Raw genomic sequence first — 25,738 nt, forward strand, 5'->3', positions numbered from 1 at the left:
GTTATATACAACACATTTACAAAAAATTCCTATTCAATTCAATGTATCGCAAAATTTTGGATGACAACCTCCTTGTCTCCTTATCTCCAAAACTTTGGAGGTTATCTGTAGAGAGAAGTGGGAAAAAATTACTCCTGAAGTATGTGCACACCTTATAAAAAATTACAAGAAACGTCTGACTGCTGTGCTTGCCAACAAGGGTTTTGTCACCAAGTGTTAAACGATGTTTCACTGAAGGGGTCAAATACTTATTTGACCCCTTCCACTGTACATACACTGTACATGCATACAAATATATATAGTTATATATACACACGTGTACACACACACACACACACATATATACATCAGTGATGTGCGGTCAGCCTCCCCTGTCATCATGTAAAAATAATATATAATGCTAAATTATTTATATTGAAATATTCAACCTGTGGTTTGTACTATAACATTTATTTTACTATTGGATTAATCAATTTTGCTTATTTTTCTTCAAAATCGCTGAATGTTTTGCAATTTCCCATTCGAGCTAGCCATACAGTAAGTAAGTCGAGTGCAGCAATATATTTGATGTTTTCTCCTCTCTTCCGACGTCAACATGGATGACTACATTTGTACACGTAAACAATTTTCTAAAGTGTATTTTTAATTGAAGCAGGAAATAACTAAAGGAAGACCAACACCAGAGCTGAAAGGTTTGCTTCGAGAAAGAAGGGTAAAGCAAAGATTGGCTTTGTGAATGTCCTGTCTTTTCTGCTTTGCTTGCATTCTTTTCTCAACTTGTGGCACTGTATGGACTCAGATGGGATTTTGTGACTTAAATAATTTGCAAAGAAGTCTCACCAAACATGAGCGGTCAACCACTCGTATTCAAAACCAGGTCGCACTAGAAACATTTGGGATGTCGAGGATAGAGACTTGGCTTTGGATGAACAGATATTTTTGTGCAGAATGGACTTCATTTATAAGTAAAGGTAAGACGACAATAACTGTTTAGTTTTTTTCATGAAATGTGTGCGTTGTGGGCTATAGTTTATATGTGTGAAGAATTCAATAATGAAACGACCCACAAACTGTTAGATTTGCCAGTAGCAGTGGTAGCTAATCTACCACAGCAATCATTAATAAAACATTAAGTCTAAAAACATAATACTGCAACAAACTGAATGTTCTGTTGTTTGTGCAAAATATTTGAGTGTTTTTCTGTCACCGTGTGTTGTGAGGTGGTGGTGAGGCGGACGGTTGAAGACCCAGGTAAGATGATAAATGAAGGTTTTTAATGAGGAATCATCCAGGAAAACAGAACACAACAATGATCACACAAGTCCAAATCCCTGGCAGCACTGCTGAGCGGAAGCTGAGGCTCAACACAGGTAGCAACAGAGACCACGAATGGACTGACCAGACACACAGCAGAACAGACGCCAAATGAGACAAGGATCCAACGAAGAACAAGGAACACAGATGGGGTTAAATACACAGGGAGTAATCAAGGAAACGAGACACACCAGGGAGCAATCAAAGGGTAAGCCAGGACAACAGGGAGACACAGAAACTCGAAATAAATACACAGAAAAACACAGAACATAACATTTTTGTTGTTGAATCCTGACACATAGAGTGGCATTGTTGTCTGCTTGTAGCTTGGCTGATACAGAGAGCAAGAAAGAAGTGGCTTTGAGTTGTATTTCCACAGTTTTTCCTTTTGCTGTGGTGCATGGCACTCAATTAATAATACTTACATTTCCAAGTTTCATTGAGTTGGCGGCAGTGTGGCTATGGATGGTATGTAAAAGAACAGTTTTTTTAAAGAATAGTTTTTTTGCCCTCTAGTGTTGTGCACATTCACAAAATTTTTGTACATAAACTAACTAGCAATATTTGTAAATCTGATTAAGTCAGTGCCTCACCAGCTATGAACCTCTGACCTATGACCACACGTTGCTGATATATGTATACATACAGGACACAATGAAATTTGTTAAAAAGACATAATGCCTCAAAGACACCTCAGAATATTCAAAAGTGACTGTTATGTTATATAATTATTAATTAATTGAACACAATGGGGTTGCTCAAATCTCAATAATTATCGTGTATTATAGGCAAGATGGATCTGAACAATATGCCAAAATTGAAGACATTCGACTACAAGTTGGCACTGGTTAGTTACAAACTTTATAAGTAGTAACATAATGCTTTCCTATAGAACTGCAAACTTTATAAGTAGAAAAATAATGCTTTCCTATAAAACTGAGAAATGGGTCAATACTTTTAGACTTTATGCAAGGAATATATCTTGCATGTCTTAACCCTCTAAATTCAACAAGCATTTTTTTTGGTAAATTTTTCATGAGGTTAAAGGTTAGATCTACATTTCTGCACATAAGCCACATCGACTTTGAACAAAAAATACCATATTGATAACATAATCACAGGGTTCTATCCTGGAGATACCCACCAAGTTACATGACAACCCACTCAGCCATTTTTAGCAGTATAAACATTACTTATGTATAGCGCCCCCTAGTGGTGGGTCATGATGAAAATGGACACAATTACTGTCGTGAAAACTGGCGTAGGGTTGTGAGATCTTTCCAGGTACACGCAGAAAACAGAGCATAAGGGCCTGAGAGAAATAAAGTAATCTTGCAGTTTGATTTAATTATAATTAAGGATAAATATATATGTGCACAATTAAACACTGGATGATTTTCTGAAATGTATTTTTGTATCTTGATCTGTAATGGTTACAACTGTATGATGATTATGTTTGATGGATTACAGAAATGTGATGATTTAAAAACATACTCAAAGTTATAGTGGATGTAAATGACAAGATGATTGTGTTAATGATTTATAATGAATTACAGAAATGTGATGATTTAAAAAGATGAAGTTAAAGTGATGGGTGAGGTCCTGTTCTCAGGCTGTGTCGCAATAGGCAAGCTGAGCAGAGCGGGGGAGCAGGGGAGTTTCAAGGGAGTAAGATTACAAAAGATAACCAGATGGCTATCAGAAAAAAGGAAGTTCACATGATGTGTAACGCTGTAAGTTGCGCAAGGGCTGACGGTTGGGGAAGGTTGGGACTTTCCATAGATTCATCGAACGTTCGAGAAGTCATGTACGCCATCTCCCCATACACAACCATGGGTCGAGATGGTATAAAGGACGGCAGAAAGAAGAACAAACTGTTCTTTGTCCGCAGCGGAGAAGACGAGTCAACAAGAGGACGCAGATAGAAGATCAGCAGAGGACTGCACCCTGGAGCCACGGGGAAGTTGAGACTTCGCGCCTTCAAGAAGGGACAGGATCCTTCAGCCCCCAGCCCTGGCTCCTGATTCTACCGTCGACTCTGCCTCAACCCAACGATCTCAAACCCACTGCAACAGACTTGGAGAAAAGACAAAGGTCTTGGAGGGATAAAAGAATTGGGCGTTCGAAGGATAATGACCAGTTCTGCTTTGCTTCTATTCTAAAGAGGATTTTACCACACAAAGACAAGGATTCTAACCAAGGAATTGAAGATTTCTGTTGCCGAGATCAACTGTCATCTGGGTATGAGTTGAACTGCTCCCCAAAAGCTTCACTCAGTTAATTAGTGACACAGGTCAGAGAGAGAAGTTAGGATAGTGTGGTTGATTTAGGTTGATTTCTATCATTCTACTATAGTATTGTAATCACTGATAATTAACCTGTATGTCACTAGTCCCTGCTAAAGCTTGCTTAATAAATATACTTTTTAAAATTCTGTAGAAGTTGGTGGACATTGAAATTAATCGAGTCATTGATTATTTTAGTTTCTCTAATTAAAGTAAAATTAGTGTACATGATTCTAGTAATGTGGTGGCTTCGGACTTTCCTTTAGTGAGCATAAAAATAACGACCCTGGGACTTAAATCTAAGTCACTAAATCTAATCTAGCCGTTACCAAGCGCACGTTATTTTAGAGAGAGGGCTACCGTTAACAGTAGTGGTTATTGAAGCTACGCAGCTGTGAGGGCTACTCAGCTGATTGTTTCTTAACTGTAGAGGGTCGTAACTTCTCGATAGAAGGTAGTTAGAGCTAGACGAGCCTCTCTCGCCACCAGTTTAAAAAGATTATCTCTCATAGACCACCTTTAGGGTAAGACCCAGGTCTTAAGAGATATTCCGGACCTGTTAGGCCGAGAACTGGACAGTAGTCAGCCCAGAGTTTTGAGGATTAGGCGGGGCTGACTATTGCGTAATAACAAACAACACATAACTACAGTATGTAACTTTTATATATAAAATATTTTTCTAAATATTTGTTGGAACTTTCACCATGTCATGACAGCGTGGTATGAAACTACGGAGCCCTCCAGGGGACATGCGAAAATTTTTTTTCCTTTGCGTTTCCTCGCAATACTTTTGTGTTACATAGCAAAAGGTTTTGCGTTCCCTCTCAATACTGTACTGATCGGTTCATGTGGCATAATTGAATACTGTAAGCCTTTCTTACGGTGACCACCGTACTTTCTGCTTTAATACAAGATTTTGTAAGGTTTTGTTGTTAACATCTCGTTGTGAAATATCTGAAGTTTTATATCTTTTTCTTTAGGCTAGAAAGGAACCACAAACCTATGATATAAACAGAAACTTTCCGTAAGTAGGAAAGAAATAAAAATACGTCCAAACTATTTGGACAGTTTCTGAGTTATTATTGCGGAATAATAAGTCACCTGACAGTTTTGATTGTGTCTCTGTTGTGTTTGTGCTCTGAATAGTTTAAAGGGCTGCTTTCAGTGCCGTTCCATCTTAGCCTTAACAGGCATAAACGTGCAGTAAATAAGTCGATTTTCAATCTGTGTTTTGCACCAAACAGTTAATAATAATAAACAAGTTTTAACTGAGGCTCTGTAAGAGCCATATGAATGAAATAAGTAATTATTAATATGACAGGAGCACACGGCTTTGACACCTGGGTGGTGGGTGTGTCAATGTGGGTGTGGCTGTCATCAAGTATGAATGGGAAGGTCATTGGCTGGCTGTTTTCTTTTCCTTTTTGTTCGTCTGTGGTTCCGTTATTCATCCACCAGATAGCGCCAGAGGCTGCCTCCCGAGCAGGGCGTACCTGTGGTTCAGCGCACCTGTTGGTCATCATCTAATCATCCTGAGGTTTAAGAGGAGCAGACTGACTGCACTTCTTCACCTGAGTGTTTGCCAATGATAGTGCCTTGAGCCCACCCTGAGTTACTCTCTGTGCTTTTTCCTGCGAATCTTCACTGAGTAATCCTTTGTTGCCTTCCTTGTACTCAGGTGTTCCTAGTGACGCCATGTGATTTCCTCGTGAAGAGCCCGTTCTGGCTCTCTGGATAATCCTCCTTCGTGACGCCGTGGTGAATACCCACTGGTTGCCCCAGTCCCACTTCCATCCCCTCAGTTGGATCTCAAGCCGAACCCGGACCTGCCAGTTAGCAGTCGGACCGTTCCTCAGTCTTCCTCCATGCCTGAACCTACCTGTCCGTCCTCCACCGCAGCCTCCTCGTTGCTACATGAAACCTCCTCGATCAAGCCGTACTCTGGAACCCAGATCACCGTCCAGGATCTGCAAATAAGAAGACGATCACCGAGCCCGCAGCCTACCCTTACAGTATTCAATTATGCCACATGAACTGATCAGTACAGTACTGCGAGGGAAAGCAAAACCTTTTGTGAGGGAACGCAAAACCTTTGTGAGAGAACGAAAACTTTTGCGAGGTAACGCAAAAGAAAATGTCCCCTGGAGAGCACCATATGAAACAGATAATCTGTGGGGAAAAAATAAAACAAAATCAACCTCCACTTAACTCAGTACTCTCAGTGCTAACTAGAAACAACCAATCAGAGCCTGGAGGTCTTAGTCTTGTCAGTCACAATCTCATGTGGCACTGATCATTCCTCTTCCCCTCCCCTTTGTTCTCTGGTACCACTACAGCTTTTCCCATCAGCAGATCCTGTTGTGAATGCTAGGTTAGTTAGCACATGAACGGTTTTTCTGTAATGGGAAGTTGTTTCTCTGCCATTAGCACATTTAGCAGTGAGTAAGTGAGGTTCAGTGACAGCGCTAAGACCCTCCTCCTGACTCTGATTGCTTGTTTTTGGTTGAGAGCGGTGCATTTATTCAGATGGCAATAATCACTCAAGGAGGAAGTGGAGGGTGTTGATCTTTTCACAAATGATCTGTCTCATAACATACTGTCACAACATTGACACATAGATGGTTTTAATACAATTTTGTGTTTTTATGATTCTTGTTGGTATTAAATATATAAGGAACATTCAATTTATTCTATATAGAAGAATCAGGCTCAACAGTGAGAGTAAAGTTTACAGAAGTAGAGGCAGCATACTGATAGTCATATAGATTTATTAGCACTGATGAGATAGATTTTATTACAGACTCAGAGTCCAGATTACATACAAAAGAAACCAAAGACAATAAAAGAATAAAAAGTACAATAAAAATAAAAAACGACTCCTAGCCATTCAGAAGGCAATCATACCAATGTCTCCAGAGTACAGATGAGTATTTTACTGCACTATATTTGATATTAGTCAACAGTATTATAATTCTAATATTAGACTCGTTTAAACGACAAATAAATTTATACATAAGCTTTCTTAAAACAGCCATCAAAGTGCTGACGCGAGCAGATACAAACAGTTCACTGGCACAGGTCCATCTGGGTTTATTTAACAAGACTCTCAGTGCATCATTATAAGCCACCTTCAATCTTTGAAGACTGGCTTTTTTAAAATTGCACCACAAATGTGCAGTATACAGTGATGTACAATATGACCTTAAACAAGTTCAGTTCCACTTCATCAGAGCAGAATCCAAACTTACGGACAAGGATATTTGCCTGAGCGTATAACATTCAAACCTGACGGTAAATGTCCTCATCATCAGACAGATGGTCTGTCAACACATGGCCAAGATATTTTACTTCACTTGAGACATTCAATAAAATCCCAGAAAATTTGAAATTTGGGAATACTCTATTTTTGTCCTCCTTAGTGCGACAGATCAAGATGATACTTTTTGATGGATTGAATTTTACATCAAGTAATTCACCATATGCTGAACAGACATTAAGCAGCTGCTGAAGACCAGCTGAACTTGGACTAAAAACCACTAGGTCATCAGCATACATTAAATGATTAATAATAGTATAACCAACCATGCAGCCAGTTCTACACAGGTTTAGCTGCTTAGAGAGGTCATTCATATAAAAATTAAACAACATAGGAGATAAAATGCTTCCTTGTCTGACTCCATTGCCGACACGAAAGGATGCAGACACACAGTTGTCCCATTTCACCTGCATCGTTTGATTAGCATACCAGTAGGACAGACATCTTACTATATACTTAGGAACACCAGCTTGGCACAATTTTAAAAATAGTTTTCTATGATTTACATGATCAAAAGCCTTAGTGGCGTCTAAAAAGCACAGAAAAACTGTAGAATTTTTGCTGTTATAATTTTTCAGTAATTCTTTTAGGCCATATATACACATATCAGTGCCATGTTTGGACTTGAACCCAAATTGATTGTCAGTGAACATAACTATCTTTGCAAATTTTGGCAAAAGAGTTAATTCAAAGACTTTAGACAGTGTACTAGCTAGGGCTATAGGCCTATAGTTATCAGAGCTGCCAATTTTACCAGCTTTGTTTTTAATCACAGGAAGTAGGGGAACATTCATTAAGGATTCAGGAATAAAACCATGCATAATAAAACCAGTTGAAACACAAGGCAAGAAGAGGGATGACCCTTGAGCTGGCAAATTTGAGATGTTCGGCTGAAATAAGATCCATTCCTATAGATTTATTTACAGACAGTTTTTTAATTGCTTGATAGACCTCATGTGTTTTGATAGTTTCTACACTACTAACCTTGTCAACCTGGAAGGGTTCACTCTGTACACAGGTGAATAACTTGCTGTAGCCAAAAATTCACAATCATGTTCACCCCAGAAACACCATCGACAGTGAAAGGGAGAGAGGATTTACTGTTATTGATAGTTTTAACCTCTTTCCAAAAGGTTTTTGTATCCTTACCTAAAAGATTTTTTGCCAAGGAATCAGCCCTCATGGTTTGCTCATTCTGTCTAATGAAGCGTAATGCATATTTATATTTAGAATTAGACAACATTTTATGCTCAAATATAGGGCCCTGCCTAGGTTTACCTGCTAGAGCCCAAGAAGTAGTAGCTTCACGGGCTTCACTGTGGAATTTAGACACATATGTGTTCCAGCCTGGTCTATTTTTAATCTTTACATTACTTTTATTAAAAGGCAGGCTAGCCCCCAGTAGCGCTTCAATTATGTCGGAATATAATCCAGTTATATTGGCTCTATGTTCAATATTAGAGCAGTTACAGTCTGTACAAGTAATTGCCTCTCTTGATAAATTAATGGTAGATAACAATTGATCAGTTTGGGCATAGTAATGGGCTATATGTTCACTAGATAAAGACCAGTCTATATGTGTCTGATTTTGAATACTGTTCTTATTTACAGTTGCAGGTACATGATCAAATCTAATTGATACCTCAAAGGGGATGTGATCAACAGTGGACACATTGTATAAGATATTAATATATATCAAAGCAGCATGAGCATCTGCTGTAGTGATACAGTGGTCCAACCAAGATGTAGTATGCCAGGCTTCACTTATATAAGTGTAACTTGCAGCTGGCAAAAGTTCTTTACTTGACAATATTAAATTAAAATCTGTACAAAAATGAATCAGGTGTTGAGCAAACAGCGAGTTTTTATCCGAGATGTCTGCATTCATGTCACCCATAAGATAGATACATTTTGACTTCTCATTTTGCATAAAGGAGCTAACTGAGCTGCTGCATCCAAGCAAATCGTCTAGTGGCTAAATGCTCTCAGCTTGGAGGAATAGTTGATCTAAACTAATATAAGCAAGTTTACTAAAGTATTCTTCTTCATTATGATGACATTCATATGGAGCATAGACATTTAAAATAATAAACTCTTTGTCAAGCTGTTTCACGTGTACTGCAATACACCAATCCACACCTAATCTCATGACATTTATCACTGAGTCCAGGCTTTTTTTCCATAATATAGCCACCCCTCCTGGTATCCTTCCTCTTTTAATTCCAAGACTGAGGTCAGTAGTAGATTCTCTGGCACCCAGGAAACTGTCATTGATAGAGTTTAGTCCTTTTAAATCCTGTTTGGCTAAAAATGTTTCTTGCAAGCACAAGATGTCACAATGTAGCAACAACTGGTCGACAACCAAACGGCGAGCTTTATCATCTGCACTCTGCCCTAAGCGCAGGCCACGACAGTTGTAAGAGATTACTTTAATGTCCATAATTCTTTATGACTTTGTGCTCACGCCAGCAATAGGCACGCATATGTCCATGGAAGAAAGGGTAGCATTTGCACCGATGATAGTTTTGCGTGGCTCATAAAACCTTCTCACATTGGTTCCCTCAGGCCAGAGCTCTGGGTTGTACATGACAGCCACCTCACTACATTTGGCAGAAACCTTGAATGAGGCGTACCTGGTATTAACAGTATTGATTCTCTGGCATGTTACATGTTGCCCAAGTTTGGTTTTAAGACAAACACATAGTGTTTCCGCATCCAAGTCAGGTGAGAATTTAGAGGCAAAAACACTCACCAGTTTGGTTTTCACCATTTTGATGTTTCCTGCGGCCCCAGTACCAACAATAGTTTGGCCAGCTTTCCTGCGTCCCAGTGAAGGGCCAGAGCGAGTCATCGTCTTCACAACCGAGGGATCTTTGGGCTGTCGGTGGTGCCGTTTCACAACCTGGCTCCACTTAAGAGATCCCGGAGATGGCGTAGATTCTCCGGTACACAACGCAGGAGTATCTCCCTTTACAGTTGATAGCAAAACCCCCTCCAGAACTTGAGGACGGTGTTCCATATCCAGGGCAATATTCAGATCCATGTCCGCCGCACCCTTTTCCTTCACCGGTACAGATCCTTGATCGGTGCGTTGTTCAAGAGCAGACACCCGGCTTCGCAGATCCGCCGTAACATCGTGGAGACCTTCACTTACTTCAGCTTGAGCTTGAAGTGTTTGCTTCATGGCAGACACTGCAACGTGGAGCTGTTCCATTTTGCGTAGCAAGCCGCAGACATCCATGTTGGTAAAAGTCACCGGAGGCAACTCGTCTAAATAATGAGACACAAATCTGGGAATTTTTCCCCGCATTCATTTAGCACTTTGAGGCAGGCCTTCACATTGTTGATATCCTTTTGTGCTCCTTTATACGAGATGTTACACTGAGAAGAAGTGCAGAACTCATACAGCATCTTCTTTGATGTTTCTATCCAGTCTGAGTCAAAAGTGTTGACGGCTAACAACACAATCTCATCCTGGCTTAGCGTCTTTAGTTTGATAAAAAGAAAGTGTAAAAATTCATCCTCTACAATTATTTTATCCTCAATAGTTTTATATATGCGTGGTTTTAAGCGAGCTCTAGAAAACGCCAGAGATCCGGAAGAGCACGCTGCAGCCACATCAACCACGTCAGCCATGTTGACTCACCAACAAGAATTATAAAAACTGACAAAACTGACAGATTTAACAGAGACAGTTATTTCTAAGTCTTTTTAGACAAAGGCTAGTTTGCAGAACCAGTTCATGATCAGGCTTATAGAAATTAACCTGGAACTATTAATACAAGGAAATATCCAAAACCAACAGGATAGGATTTTAGTACAAATCATGAGGGTGCTACGGTCTTTTATGTTATGAAAAATGTCTTAATCTTTTCATTTCTATGCCTAATCACAAGAGGTTGTAAGCCAAAGTTATAATGACAGGACGTTTATCTAAGCTGTATGGATTATATAATTGACAAGTTAAAATTGTAAGCAGGAGGATAATTTTTGATAACTGGAGAACTGAATGTTACAAATATCAATTATAATATTGAACGATGTCAATAAATGGAAAGTAATGTGATGTACAGTGATGGCATAGTTACTTTGAAAAAGTAACTTTAATTGTATTACTGATTACTCCTTGAAAAAGTAACTTAGTTAGATCACTGATTACTTGATTTGGAAAGTAAGTTATATTAAAAGTAACTATTTTAGTCACTTTCATCAACTACTAACAACAACGCTCTGCCACCTGTGAAAGTTACATTGAGCATTGTAAATACTTAATTGCAAGTTATTTTATAATGGTAACATCAACTTTGTATCTCCACTTATAAGGTTGAACTGAAGGGGAAATTGTTTAATGGTACAACAGTACAAAAAAAAAAAAACTTTAGTAATTTTTGTGTGGTTCACTATTGTCTGGAAAACTCTAAATAGGATTTTAGAACACTCTCCTCCTCCCCTGCTCCAGCGTCCAGGTTCTGCGTAACAACCCTGCGTTTGCTGTCAGACCGAAGCTCACAGCGCTCCTTCTACGGCTATTTGTGACACTTACCTTAATATTAATGACTATAATGGCGTTTAGTTGCGCAACGTTACGGACATGTTTATTCGCGCCTGTTTTCACGTTTATTGCGCTGTTCATATTAGTCTCGATGTTTGCCGTTTTCTGGAGCGCTACACGAAGCTCGATGTCATTCACAGCAAATACACTGCTCAAAAAAATAAAGGGAACACTCAAATAACACATCCTAGATCTGAATGAAAGAAATATTCTCATTGAATACTTTGTTCTGTACAAAGTTCCATTTGCACAACAGCAGGTGAAATTGATTGTCAATCAGTGTTGCTTCCTAAGTGGACAGTTTGATTTCACAGAAGTTTGATTTACTTGGAGTTATATTGTGTTGCTTAAGTGTTCCCTTTATTTTTTTGAGCAGTATATATTACCTTGACATTAACAATGACACAACAAGACGGATCATGCGGGAATAGATGGACCTGAAAGGCCTGACTAAAACTAACCAGATGTCAGACAAATTCTGAGATTTATTATGCATCTCTGCTTATTTCCAAGCTCAAATAAGTAACTTCACATTAAAAAACAAGATAAAAAAAGTGCAACCTACGCTTTAGGTTACAAGCGCCTTTAGAAAAAAACAAGCCCAAAGCTGCTTATAACAATTGGACTTGGCGAAACTCAAAATAGTTCCCGTTTTTCCAGCAACAAAATGCACATCTCTCTCCTCCCTCCATTGTTTACATTTCTGTCCCTGCTGATACTGTTGCACAAAAACGGAAGTCGCTCCGTAGACGCACAATAACATTAATAACACAAAAGAAAATAGTAACGCAAAGTAACGAACAGTGATTTGGATAAGTAACTTTTATCTGATTACTGGATTTGAAAAATTAACACGTTCGATAACTTGTTACTGAAAAAAGTGGTCCGACATCACTCTGTGCAAAGTAAGTCTTTATCATTTAAACAATGCTTTGACTGCAAGTGCATAAAATGTATTAATCGGTAAGGTTAATACTGATTCAGTCACCTTCAAGGACTCAGATATGGTGTGAGAAAAGGAGAAGTTGTTTCAACAGGAAAAAAAGAGAGGAATTTTCCAGTAAAAAGGTGTGATTTTAAGGATTTGTGCAAAAAGTCATGTAGCCATCTCCCAAAAAAGTATAAAGCAGAAGCACTCACTACGATTAGGGTAGTGTCTTGTGGACAATCTTCGTGTTCACATTGGGAGAAAAGATTTTGAAGACCTTCGGGGTTTTGAGAGAGGAACTGAGCCTCAACCAGACCAGATGAAGCCAACCCATGAGAAAAAGGTTGAGGTTTCAGAACTTGGATTTACTCTCAAGACTGCTGCTTCATAATGTTTTTTTTTCTTCTTCTTTTTGTTGGATCCAAGAATTTCACAGGTTTTGTCAAGAACAAGTTGAAGAATTTTTTATTTGATTTTTGGGGCTACATCAGCCCATTGGGGAAAATTGGATTTTTACCATGTTTTTCACTCAAAGAACAAATGGAACAACCCGTGTGATATTAACTTTTCTCTCTGTCTCTCTCTTGCAAATTTATTACATTCAAAAAGTTCACTGAGCCACAGTTTTTGGGAAAGTTAATGAAACATGGTTGGATGACTTTTGCAACTTATCAACTTTTTTCTGATTTGTTGGATTTCTTACTGTGCTGTACTTGATAAGCTCTGCCAATTAAAGTAATGAAAATCTTACTGGAAGCTGAAGAAATTTGATTATTGAGATTGTCACCTTTAAGAGTTCTTCACTGGTAAAGACTGTGCTCAACAAAACTGTCAGAGGTTCTTATTGGTTGCTTTGATCAAAAAGGTAAACAAAATTTCTGAAAACTATTCTTTACAGATTTCTAAAACAATTCACCCCAATTCCAAGTGGAAGTCATATAAGAGGAGAAACTGCTATTAACCGATGTGGCTGGGAGGTTTGGTTAGCTGCTGGCTACTCAGTCTGGCCAGGCCATCAGCTGAAGCAGGGTTTGACGTTCGGATGCAAGGTACTTAGAAGCTGACGTATTCTCCTCAACACCAGCTTAAGCAGGCCTGCTTGGGATAGGCTCATTAGACTCAGGAGGTTTGGACCCTTTGAACAGAGAGCTGGTCCAGTCTGCTTTAAAGTAGTGAGATAAGCTAGATGCCGACAAGCAGGGGAACTTTTTAACAAATATGTAAAAACATACTCTTTATAAAAGCTACATACTGCACCTTTAACTTGACCTTAGACATAACTGTTATAAAAACTATTAACATCTTAATCTTAAACAGTGCTGACGATACACTCAAACTTTTTCGTGTGCAAATTATTATTCACATAATTTTAAAAAACAGATTTTTTGGAAATCTGTCCACATTGTTTGCTTAACTATTCCTCCAGTCCTACCACATCATGTTTTGCTTCAATTGGTCTTTAGCCTTGAGAGGAGTTAACAAAAACAGGTTTCACATATTATGCAAATTTTCTATTGATCTGTTTTTCAAAAGTCATATCAAATATGTTCAAGGAAGATAGTGGAAAAGAGAAATTGTTTATATCTAGCAGTTGTTCAAGAAATGAAAGTACACTTCTTGTTACAACGCTGCCACTTAGTTGGTTGAATTTTGCAAAATATCCCCAATTTCTTTTGTGATCCTTGATTTCCCCAACCACATATTTAATTTTCAATATGTTCAGAGGTGAAGTGTGGGATAACAAAAACCACAATCAAGATAAATATTAAAGATACTGTATTGTATGTCTTCAAGGTGGTCTTGAACATCTGTACCAAGTAGGGTGTAAATTCGTCCAGCAAACTCAATATACAGTAAAACATTTCATCTCCTATTAGAATGTAAATTCTTGTTCTGAAGTCATAAAATATGGTGAAGATATACTCAGTTAACTGCTGTGATGGCTACTGCTAAAATGTTTGGTGTTCTGTCACTTAAACAGTTTTCAAAAATGTTCATATTTTGTTTTAGAAGCTTGGTTCATATATACAGTATTATATACCAAGTTTCATATCTAAGTTATAATGTGGGAGAAGTTATCAAAATTAGGTTTTGTCATGATAGAGTAAAAAATCTAGTCAGGCGGAAGTTAGCATAGCCAGCGTAAACATGTTGCAGAATCATCCAAGGAGTGATTTATCATAAAGTTGTTGAATGTTAGACTGATTCTTTAGAAGTAACTAGCTAATGCCCTTCCAAATAGGACCCCATAGATATGGAGGGATATGATTTTCTTTGTCTGAGTAGCACCAGTGTTTTTCTATTAAACTGCCATATTAGGTTTTCCCAGCATTTTCTGGTTCTTTTGCCCAATACATTTAAGAAGAGAATAAAAGGCAGAATAACAAATAATGAAAAATTTGCACAGGTTCCCTGCTCCACTGGAGCAGGCAAACAACTTCCCTTGCGTTGCATATTCAGCTCACTCCGCAGACTTGGAACCCAAATAAAGCAATCTGTGAGTTGTCACAGATTCTATTATTGTAACTTCACCAGCAGCTGAACTTGCTTTCATCAACAATGTTCATAAAATTATATTTTCCTCGTGTATTTATGCCATCTAATGTGAGGGGTGCTAATGCCAAAGGCTAAAGATAGGAGTGGAGAATACGCATTCAAACCAATGGTGAAATGCATAATGAAGATTTCATTGCAACCAAAATTCAACAAGAATGCAATTAACCAGCACAAGAATATACTATTAGGGTGACCATATTTTAATTTGGGGAAACCAGGACAACCTGGAGCGTGTGGGGGGGGGTGTTGGGAAAACCAGTACACCATGGAGCGGGGGGGTGCTCTAAAAGCGGGGAAACTCCATACATTTGCGCTTTGGCATGTTGTTGGCGTACTGACAGCAACGCTATCTATCTTCTGATTAAGAACAGGGCTGCCCGCACTGACGCGGCTCAGGGATTACGTCACACGCAGCGCCGTGCGCAGTGCCCTAGTGCCTGTAAATTTAATGGTCCAATGAAGGAAATTTAAAAAACAGGACATTTCCTCACTTTCTAAAAAAAACCCGGGACGCCCGGGACAGGACTTGAAATACGGACATGTCCCGGGAAATATGGACATTTGGTCACCCTATATACTATGCCACTCTTAATCTCATTTTTTAGAGTTGTTACTAAACAATATGTTTTATTATTTTTTAGGGATATTTTTTTTTATTCTCACCACTTGTCCGGTGTTGGGGTTCTTGTGTGCATATGGTGGTCCTCTGATATGGTTCCACATTTGGCCAGAAGTCATTATCAGGGCAAAGCACTGAAGTAAAAAAGAAAATAATTAATTAATTAATGCCAGTGTCTCATTAAAAAGATATAAATAACACTAAATTATTCATATCTCATCACATTTCAAGCACAAACTGCAGCAAATTTTGGGTGGATTTTATGTAATGAACCTATGTTGCATACTAATTTTACCTCATGAATTTGGTATGCATAGGAAATTTCAGCAAAACATTGCAAGTACTTTACACTGTAAAAGCATGAAACAAAAACAAAAATCATCACATTGCAGTGACATAAAACGTAACGTAATGAAACTCTGGAATACAGAATAAAATTTATGTCACAGTGAATATTAATTTAGGGCAATTCTAAACAGATAGGTTTTAGCCTTGACCGCATTTGATTTTTGGAGTTTTCTGGAAGTTTGTTTCAGATTAGTGAGCATAACAACTGAATGCTGCTTCTCCATGTCTGGTTCTGATTCTGCGGATGCAGCGTAGACTAGAACCAAAACAAGTGAGGGGTCTTGAAACGTTGATTCTAAGCCATTAGCAGCGATTTAGAAACTTCTTTTTCTCTTTGCTTTTTCCTTTAGGAGTCTCTCCTAGTCATCTGTCTCCACCTAAATTTATCTTCCACATCTTCTTCTTTCACACCAGCTACCTTTATGTCCTGTTTGACTCCATCCATGAATCTCCTCTTTGGTCTTCCTTTAGGCCTCCTACCTGACAGTTCCATCCTTGGCATTCCTCTACCGATGTACTCATTATCCCTCTTCTGTACATGTCTAAATCATCTTAGTCTGGCTTACCAAGTTTTTTTTGTTTAAAATGTTGCTCAATATAGCAAGAAAGTTGTTGAACTGGCAACAGGGGGGTCTCTACTGTTAATTGTGAACATGCAGACATAATTTGGTGGGCTGGTCTGTCAGTCAAACCTTTCTCACCGGACAGCTAAAGAGGACAGTGGTTTATTCTTAGACCTTTGCCAAGCTAGATAAGATCGGTGGATAAGATCGGCTTTATATGTAAAAATCGGCCGATCACCGAGCTCCCAAAATTAAGGAAATTGGCACCAATAAATCAGCTGGCTGATAAATTGGTACACCCCTGCACTGATATTGGTGTAAATATTCCCAAGGTCTCTAACTGATGTTGCCCTACAATTTACATTGAATCTCTTAACCAATCAGATACAGTGGGTATGTAAAGTATTCAGACCCATTTAAATTTTTCATTCTTTGAAGCCCCATAACTGCAGGAAATCTTCCATGTCCCCAGTGGCTCTGTGGAAGCAAAACTCCAGTCTCAGCCTGGCCATGACGTTGCACCTCCACAGAGCCACAGTATCGAGCTGGACAGCCTGGAGTCTGTCCTTGCGAGACAAATAAAAAGCCATTTTAGCTTTAGCAATTAGAAGACTTAAATCTGGTACTTTGGTTTGTTAGCTTTGTTATACCTAAATAAAATATCAAAATAAATAAAAATAGAACTGGTAAAAATTACACTAAAAGGCTAAAAAACACTCCTCAATAAACTAAAAAACTTATGCTTCTTACAATCAATACAAATATGAAAAACGTTCCAAGACAGACCACAGAAAGGACATTCATTTAAAACTCCTGGACTAATGGCTGATAAAAACCTGTTCGTAACGATGGCACCATGTAGGTCACAAGTTTGTTTCTTTATTGGAGGCTTGTAGAGGGTCCTCCACTGGGGGTTTGTCCTCCCAGTCTGTCAGCCTACATGCTTCTAACTCTGTTTTCCAGGATTCTACATAGACTGCATTGTCATACATGGACAGATCCAGAAGACCACTGCCTTTGCGAATCCAGTATCCAGGATCAGATCAGGGAAAGGGTCAGTCAGGTCTGGTGAATTCCTTCCCTCAGAGAGCAGCTAAAGAGAAGCTTCTCTTTGCTGATAGCTTTTTCTTTTTTACCATTACCAGGAATCACTGTACAAGTCTAGCAGACTGAACCCTCGGCACAGAATCAACTGCTTGGATGTTCTTTAGTGGTTATCTGATGTCACAAAATTTTTTTACCAGCAAGAGTCGTCAACAGTAGACGGAGGGAAAGAGTCGGTTGGCATGCTTGTTTGTCTGTCAGCCATATTGGATTTAACAAAATTTATTTCAAGGATCAAGGATCATTATATTACAAAGTAAAATAAATTTGCTCTCACCAGCAAGACACCTATCTTACACAGCAACACTTTTGTCTCAACCACATATTGTGATAAAAGCAACAATACTTCCATTACCTGATGATAAAACTCCACACAGTTTTCTAGAAGCTAATGAACATTTACAAATTCCTAAACCAGACCTACAAGACACTCCCTTGGCAACTGGAGAAGTTTGGTTCATTGATGGGTCATGTTCAAAAGACCCTACAGGAAACAATCAGACGGGTTACTCTGTTGTTGATTTACCTGATAATAGAAGTTCAAAGACTGTCCACTACCCACTTGGCACAGGCAGCAAAATTAGTAGCTAGGGCATGTGAACTAGCTCAGGACAGACACCTGTCCATCTACACTGACAGCCAGTACGTGTTCTCAACACTATTCTATTTTGCAAAACAGTGGAAACATCGAGGAATGATAACATTTACAGGAAAACCCATTGAATCCTTACTTTAAAATCTCCTGCAAGCCATACATCTGCCAGCTAAGCTAGCAGTTTGTAAGTGCGCAGCACACACTGCAGGAAAGGATGATATCTCAAATGTCAACAGACTAGCTGATACTGTGGCAAAAGAAGCTGCAACAGGAAAGAATGGCAGAGACAATTTCTCAGCACAGACTGAAGAGCCAAAAATAATAGACAAAGCAGTGCTGAAAGACATGCAGGATAATGCTCCAAAAGCAGAAAAACAAATGTGGGTAACAAAAGGTGCAACTATGAACAATGAAAACATTTATAATGTCAACAACAAACCTGTTCTACCAAAATCTATTTTTAAAGCGGGAGCAATTGTGACACATAGGCCATGCCATGTGTCAACAGGAGGGATGGTAATAATAATACAACAGCATTTTACCACATATAGATTAAATTCTTACTTAAAAAAATTGTACTGCATGTCCAGTCTGTGTTAAACACAATCCTCAAGGAAACATGAGACCAAGAAGAGGAAATTTCCCAAAACCCTCTTATCCATTCCAGATAATGCATATGGATTTTATTGAACTCACACAAAGTGAGGGTTAATATCAAAACTTTGCGTCCCCTTCTCAGATTCTTTGCGTAATTGAATCATTTGCCTGACCACCAATATTCCTGACTCAATGCAAAGCAACAGCGCATGTGGCGCACTGCCACGGCACGCACAGTAAGTCACGTGATGTCCGATCCACTAGATCACTGAGCGGACTTGCCATTTACGTTTTCCACAGGAATTTTAAAAATCGTAGAGGCGCTGTTAATGCAGCGTGCAGCTACTGCTGAGTTACATAGAGGCAGGCACATAAAGAAAAAAAGATGCAGGAGATATTGGTGGGGACTGTCCCCTTCATGCCAGAGTTGGTGGGGACATGTCCACACCAGTCCTTTAGGAAGTTACTAAACTTCCTAACTATAACTATAATGGTTATGCTGTTTATTACTTTCATGGACAGAATTTCTAGGCGCAGCCAAGGCGTTGAGGTGATCTGTTTTGATGGCCTTAGGATCGCATCTCTGCTTTTTGTGGAGCGCCTTCTCCGGGTCGGGGGTGGGGTGTCCTGCCCCAAGTGGAGGAGTTCAAGTATCTCAGGATCTTGTTCACGAATGAGAGAAGAAGGGAGCGGGAGATAGACAGGCGGATTGGTGCAGCGTCTGCCATCAAGCGGGCGCTGTACTGGTCCATCGTGGTGAAGAGAGAGCTGAGCCAAAAAGCGAAGCTCTCGATTTACCGGTCGATCTACGTTCCCACCCTCATCTATAGTCATGAGCTATGGGTCATGACCGAAGCGTCCGAAATGGGTTTTCTCCGTGGGGTGTCTGGGCTCTCCCTTAGAGAAAGGGTGAGAAGCTCGGTCATCTGGGAGGGACTCAGAGTAGAGTCGCTGCCCCTTCACGGCGAGAAGAGCCAGTTGAGATGCCTCAGGCATCTGGTTAGGATGCCTCCTGGAATCCTCCCCGGTGAGGTGTTCCGGGCACGTCCCACCGGGAGGAGGCCCCGGGGAAGACCCAGGACACGCCGGAGGGACTATGTTTCTCGGCTGGCCTGGGAACGCCTTTGCATTCCCCCGGAGGAGCAGGAACAAGTGGCTGGGGAGAGGGAAGTCTGGGCCTCCCTTCTTAAGCTGCTACCCCCGCGACACAACCTCGGATAAGCGGAAGAAAATGGATGGATGGATGGATGGATGGATGGACGGACAGATGATGGATGGATGGATAGATTTAACAAACAAAAATGAATTTCAACAGCCAACAGAGACTGAAAACCAAATGCAAAAGTAAAAAGTAGCCATCAATATTGAAGATCAGACAAACATAAAGAGACAATTTTTACAAAAATCAATTTCTCCGTGGCTTCCCGAAAATAACTCCATGAGCCTGATGTATGAGTTGTTCAAAATGTTTTGCCTACCTTGCCTTCTTTGTATGGCTGGCTTTTGGACGAACAGAGAAAAAAAGAAAAATGCACGCAATTATTTTTTGACCTGGCAACAAAAATGATATGCTCTGAGAAAAATATGGGTGAATTTGGTGTGGACCCATAAACAGACGTGGGCCCGATGTCTTTTTTTATTTTTTTATCCCAACAGTCCGTTGTAAAGGAAACTTTACCACAATTTGTGTTGAAAGGGTGTGGGACTAAAGTAATGTCACCAACTGACCACATGAATGTGATGAGCTCTGGTCTGTTATGATACAAAGAAAGTTTGATGCAGATGGGAGCTTGTGTGTGAAAGCTATGCCATCTCGATGTTTTGAGGCTTGGCCACACCCATATGATTTGATGTAGGAAAATTATTTTAATAATTTTTCACCTTCAATGCCTCAAGTCTGTATGTTCTCCCATTTTGTGTAAAAGAGTCAAAATGGTGACTTTGATCAAAAATGGCCAACTCCTTGTTGAGTTTGGATCATGGATCCAAGAGACTTTTTGGTTCATCCTTACAAGATACACATGTATACCAAATTACATAATTCTCAGTCAAAGTATGGCTTGGGGCTAATTTTTTCAATATTTTAAGGGGTGCTATGGATGAATTAGGCCACGCCCACCAAATATTGGTTTGGGTTTGTGAGTTTGGTGCAGCTAGGCTGGAATTTATAGAATTTCGAGCCAAAGGTATGTCAACTGCATGACTTGTGACTTCACTATGCCACCATGGGAACATCCTCCAGAGAAACCTCTTTGTGATTTAAAGCCAGTGAGTACAACTTGTTATCTGTCTTCTGACACAAAATCATCTTGATTAGGTCAAAAAGTGATTTAATATTCTGAGGGAGCAGGGCTTAGATAATGTGACCACATAGAATCATTGGGCATCCAACTTAGATGACTCGTGCCAAATTTGATGCAATTTGACCTGTGCATGTGAAAGTTATAGCATTTTGTTTGCTTTGGCAAGTATGCTGCATGGCCATGCCCCCTAAATGTGCTCAAAAACGCACTACTTTGATACCTTTTAATACCTCATCCATAGGCCTGTCACGATAAACGATAAATCAATTAATCGTATGATAAATTAAAACTATCGACGTCATTTTAATTATCGGCATTATCGTCTCTTCCGACCTTTTTCTCTTTCTGTTAATGACACTGAATGAAAAAAGGCTCAACTCCGGTGCTCTCCACTGACTCCCCCTTCCTCATTTCCTTAGTGTAATGCCCAGCGCAGAAGACACGATCAGAACATCTACCGTAATACACCACACAATCTTAGAAAGACCAACGTTCTAAGATTGTCGTAAGGGGAAAAATAGGAGCAAAAAATCGTGTAGTGTGAACTATTCCATCAGGTAGTCAGATGTGCCCATCTTCTCTATTTAAATCTTATTATTACTGAAGGGCAACATGATATACAGACTTCATAATCTACACTCTTTTGGTTGAATGTAGTATTTATTTCCACTTTGGCTTTATGTTGTTTAGTTTTTTTTTCAAGTGCGTTTTTTGTTAATGGAGACTGAGAATCCATTTTATTTTTGTTTTTGGTTGTTTTGTTTATCAGTTCCAGTGTTAAGTGTTCTTTTGAAAATAAAGTGTATCTATCTTTGGCAAGAAATCGCATGCATTATTACGTCATTTCCATTGAATCAGTGTAACAAGACTGAAAAAAACAATATTATCATTTATCGCAATAATTTTTGAGACAATTAGTCACTCAGCAAAATTTGTTAACGTGACAGGCCTACTCATCCATTAACTGCATACTAACCGAAAAAGAAGCCAATAACTCAAAATTTCTAGGAGGAGTTTGAATGAGGTGTATATATGTGAAAAATTGCCAAGGTTTGCTCTCTGACCCAAAATGACAGACTACCTGTACATTTTAGAGCATACCTCCAAAAGATTTTTTTTTAGGATTCAGGGTGGGCATAAAGAGATTAAAAAAAATAACAATTATGAAAAAAATCCTGCGATTACAATAGTGATTTGCAGCATTTAGCTGCTCTAGCGTAATAATTAAGAAATACTGCAATCACAACAGGCCTTCAGAGCGCTTTTGCTGATTAGGCCTAATAAGAAATCCTTCAAATACATTGGGTCTTCCCAGCACTTTTGCTGCTTGGGCCTAATAAACACTATGATTACAATAAGCCTTTGCAGCGCTTTCGCTACGCAGGTCTAACATGTATAGGTTTGTGATTGTTACCAGTGCAGAAAAGGCCCAAACATTCTTGTTAAAAAGAAATTCCAAATTATTCCTTCGTAGATATGCCAGTCCACCAATCACAGCCAGGAGAAAGCCCAACAAGAGAGGCCCTGCATAGTTGGGTGGACGAATGACACGGATCTAAGACAGAAAAACATGACAAGTTATTTCTTCAATTACATTATAAATCATATTACCCTGGTGTTCAATATTTGGCTGTACTTTAGATTTCTTCAATTACAAAAGCAGTACAATCAGTAACTTCACTTTGGGTTTGCAATCACTAAACCCAAATGCTTACTTGAACATCTGTCCTATCTGCCACCCATCTAGCCAATTGGTCGGCAGAAAATCCTCTGACCTGCAGCTCGTAGGTGTCTGATCGTCGAGGTTTCCCTTTGGGTGGGAAGTGGAGGAAGGTTGGAGCAGAGTTCATATTAAGCTGCAGAAAAACAGAAACAATTGGCATGTGTATGTGAGGGCTTATACACAACTTAAGTTTAACTTACATTTATCGCTGTATAAAATCAGAATCCAGGGTTCCCCCAGAAAACTTGCTAAGCCCAATAATAGAGGGTCTAAGGCAGTCCCCCTAGACCCACCGTACTTTGTTGTAAATATAGCCCTGTCACGATAACAAATTTTGCTGAGCGATTAATTGTCTCAAAAATTATTGCGATAAGCAATAATATTGTTTGAAGACCATTTTAAACTGATGAAATGGTAATCACATAATAATGCAAGCAATATCCTGCCAAAAATAGATACTTTATTTTCAAAAGAACATTTAACACTGGAACACAACTACAAAGTCTTTAAAACAGCAAACACAAAAATATATTAAAAAAATTATTTGCTCTTCAGTTAATCCTACTAAAGTAATCAGCTACTGGCTTTGTCTTAAACTATGTAATGCTGGTCACACTCAAGAGTGAACTAAACAGCTGCTTAGGGCCCTCAAGACCATCAGCAGCTCCCAAATGCTTGAATTTTAACACAGATCATAGATCTAGAATTTAAATGTTTGTTTACTGAAAAAGACAATGCTATTAAATATGATTTAATGTTTTTTCACAGAGATAAATTAAAAGATTTTAAATTGTTTAACTTTTAAATTTAAGATTTAAAGTAATAGACAAGTTTTCTTTGTAAAAGTGCAAAGAATACTCTTCATAGTTTGATTGCTGTTTTACGATAGCTAGAATCTGATGCTATGAGTTTTGTTGTCGTGTTTGTATATAAATCTATCTAAGCAAATAGCCAGTTATCACTGATTGCTTTAAAGCTTTGCCAAATTAGAACATACTTTAATCTCTCATACAAATCTGTATTGAACCACTTTTAATGGTGGTGATGTTCTTAGCAGGAAAAGGAGCTCCTAAATTATATTCACATAAAATCTTGGTCCAGCCCTAATCCCATTTACAAGTAAAAGTAATTAAAAGAAAAATTACCTTAAATTGACAAGTATTTGTATGTAATATACTTGGGGTACAAAATTCAAATATTTATTGTATTAAGTCTTCTTTGTTTAGTAGTGTCTGCTGCTTGGTAAGGCATTTTCACAATCATATGGGAAAAATATTACAAATACATCAAGTAAACAACTCCAGTTTATGAATTATTATCTCACCATCTGAAAGACATCAGATCCTTCATCAAAATCCACTGATGCAAAGAAGATTCTGTTAGTAAAGGCAGAGGAATAGTGCCAGGAGTTAGCTAGCACATGGAACTCCTCATCAGCTTGTCTGAAAAAAGAAAAAAAAAAGTTACATTCTGTCACAATTCAATATTGTTGGGGAAAAAGGAGAAGACAAATTTTTGGTTGGACAAGTAAAAAGAATCAATATGATATAATAATAATCTGTTTCTAGGCGATTCATAGGCCTTAACCCAGAAAGAAGAACAAAAGCTGCAAACAGAAAAGTGACATCAAAACCAACAGGACAACTTATGTAAAACACTAGGACAACAGTGAACCCGTGTGTCTCCATTCTCCTCCTTCATGGACTATTAGTGTAACTTTTAAAATGGTAAAATTACACATTACGGACCATCAGTTCTCTTACTCCATCTCTCTCCCTGTCTGTCTTTTTTTCTGCCTGTCTCTCTGTATCTGTCCCGTCCATTTCTAATAGACAGACAGGAGGACTATCATGAGCTAGATGTGCACAAAATAGAAATAAGCAAGTTTACGTAGTCCAATTTTGACTACGTAAACTTACTAAAAATATTTTAACCCCACCTTACTCAGCCCAATCACTCCTCTCATTTCAGACTGAATGTTGGTTAAAGGCTATATTTTGATTTAACCCATAAAAGATGGGGGAAAAACTGCAGTTATTTTTATTTAAGGAAATAGAATAGCTTTAAGACTTTGAAAATCTTTCTGTCAACTATTTAATACTTTTCTCCTTCAAAAAAAGCATGTAATTTCTCTCCATTTCTGGTGATATAAACCGGTAAGCAGTATAAGCTTATTTAATTCCCGACTGGGAACAAAGAGATAAAAAACAATTAAACTATGACAGATGGAGATAGCTATTGGAGTAGAAGGTGGTAAAAATTCTACAGAAATAATAACCTTACTTGCAAACGCCACATTGCCTCTGCGGCTGTAGCGCTGTGAACATGATGAACACGGAGTAGTTTCTTGGAGGAGCTTTGACAAAGCGACGGAATTTCTCTCCATTCATTCTGATGACTGAACGCTTCGAGGTCCAGTCCATCATCTGAGTCACCTTCTCTGATAGCAAAGTCTGCACGTGTCACACACACACACACAAACATAAGCTAACTACTTTGTAATAAAAGCATTAACCCTCCTTTCATCGGCTCAGTCAGTGTAAAGAATTATCTTGGAACCGCGGTTCCAGTTCTCACACAGTCCAACCCAGAAGTTAACAACCACAACTGCGGTTTGTTTAAATGAGAAATAACTAAACTCACATGTTGAAACGCGTTAGCTAGGTGTCAAAACAAGAAAAAGACAAACGGCGTTGGTCTTTTAAAAGTTGGCAAGCATAAGAATGACTCAACATTTTGGAACTTTCTTTTCTGTACGTTATTAATGACTTCTTACCTCTTTCTTCCTTTGAGCATCACTGGGCTCATGGCAGAAAAAGAGAATAAAAAATAGCGTACTGTAAAGTTTCCCAAACATTCTACTACACTTTGTACACTCCTATCACCTAGCCGCCTGCCCACACTCCAACGCTTCAGTCCTGTCAGTCTCCCATTG

The 25,738-nt window shown here is 38.9% G+C and overlaps 1 protein-coding gene across 1 annotated transcript in view; it reads right to left on the reverse strand.

Annotated features, from left to right (window-relative positions):
• Positions 1-25,738, reverse strand: part of LOC114152791 (magnesium transporter protein 1-like) — a 40,874-nt gene extending 15,136 nt beyond the window's left edge. Inside the window, exons 1-6 of the mRNA XM_028030805.1 lie at positions 25,580-25,738; positions 25,087-25,256; positions 24,128-24,245; positions 22,796-22,936; positions 22,495-22,635; positions 15,615-15,704 (exon numbers count right to left, since the gene is read on the reverse strand). Of these exons, the coding sequence (XP_027886606.1) occupies positions 15,615-15,704; positions 22,495-22,635; positions 22,796-22,936; positions 24,128-24,245; positions 25,087-25,256; positions 25,580-25,660 (741 nt within the window). The 5' untranslated portion in view covers positions 25,661-25,738. The remainder of the gene's footprint in view (positions 1-15,614; positions 15,705-22,494; positions 22,636-22,795; positions 22,937-24,127; positions 24,246-25,086; positions 25,257-25,579) is intronic.

Source organism: Xiphophorus couchianus, chromosome 11, assembly GCF_001444195.1.
Source record: "Xiphophorus couchianus chromosome 11, X_couchianus-1.0, whole genome shotgun sequence".
NCBI lineage: Eukaryota > Metazoa > Chordata > Actinopteri > Cyprinodontiformes > Poeciliidae > Xiphophorus > Xiphophorus couchianus.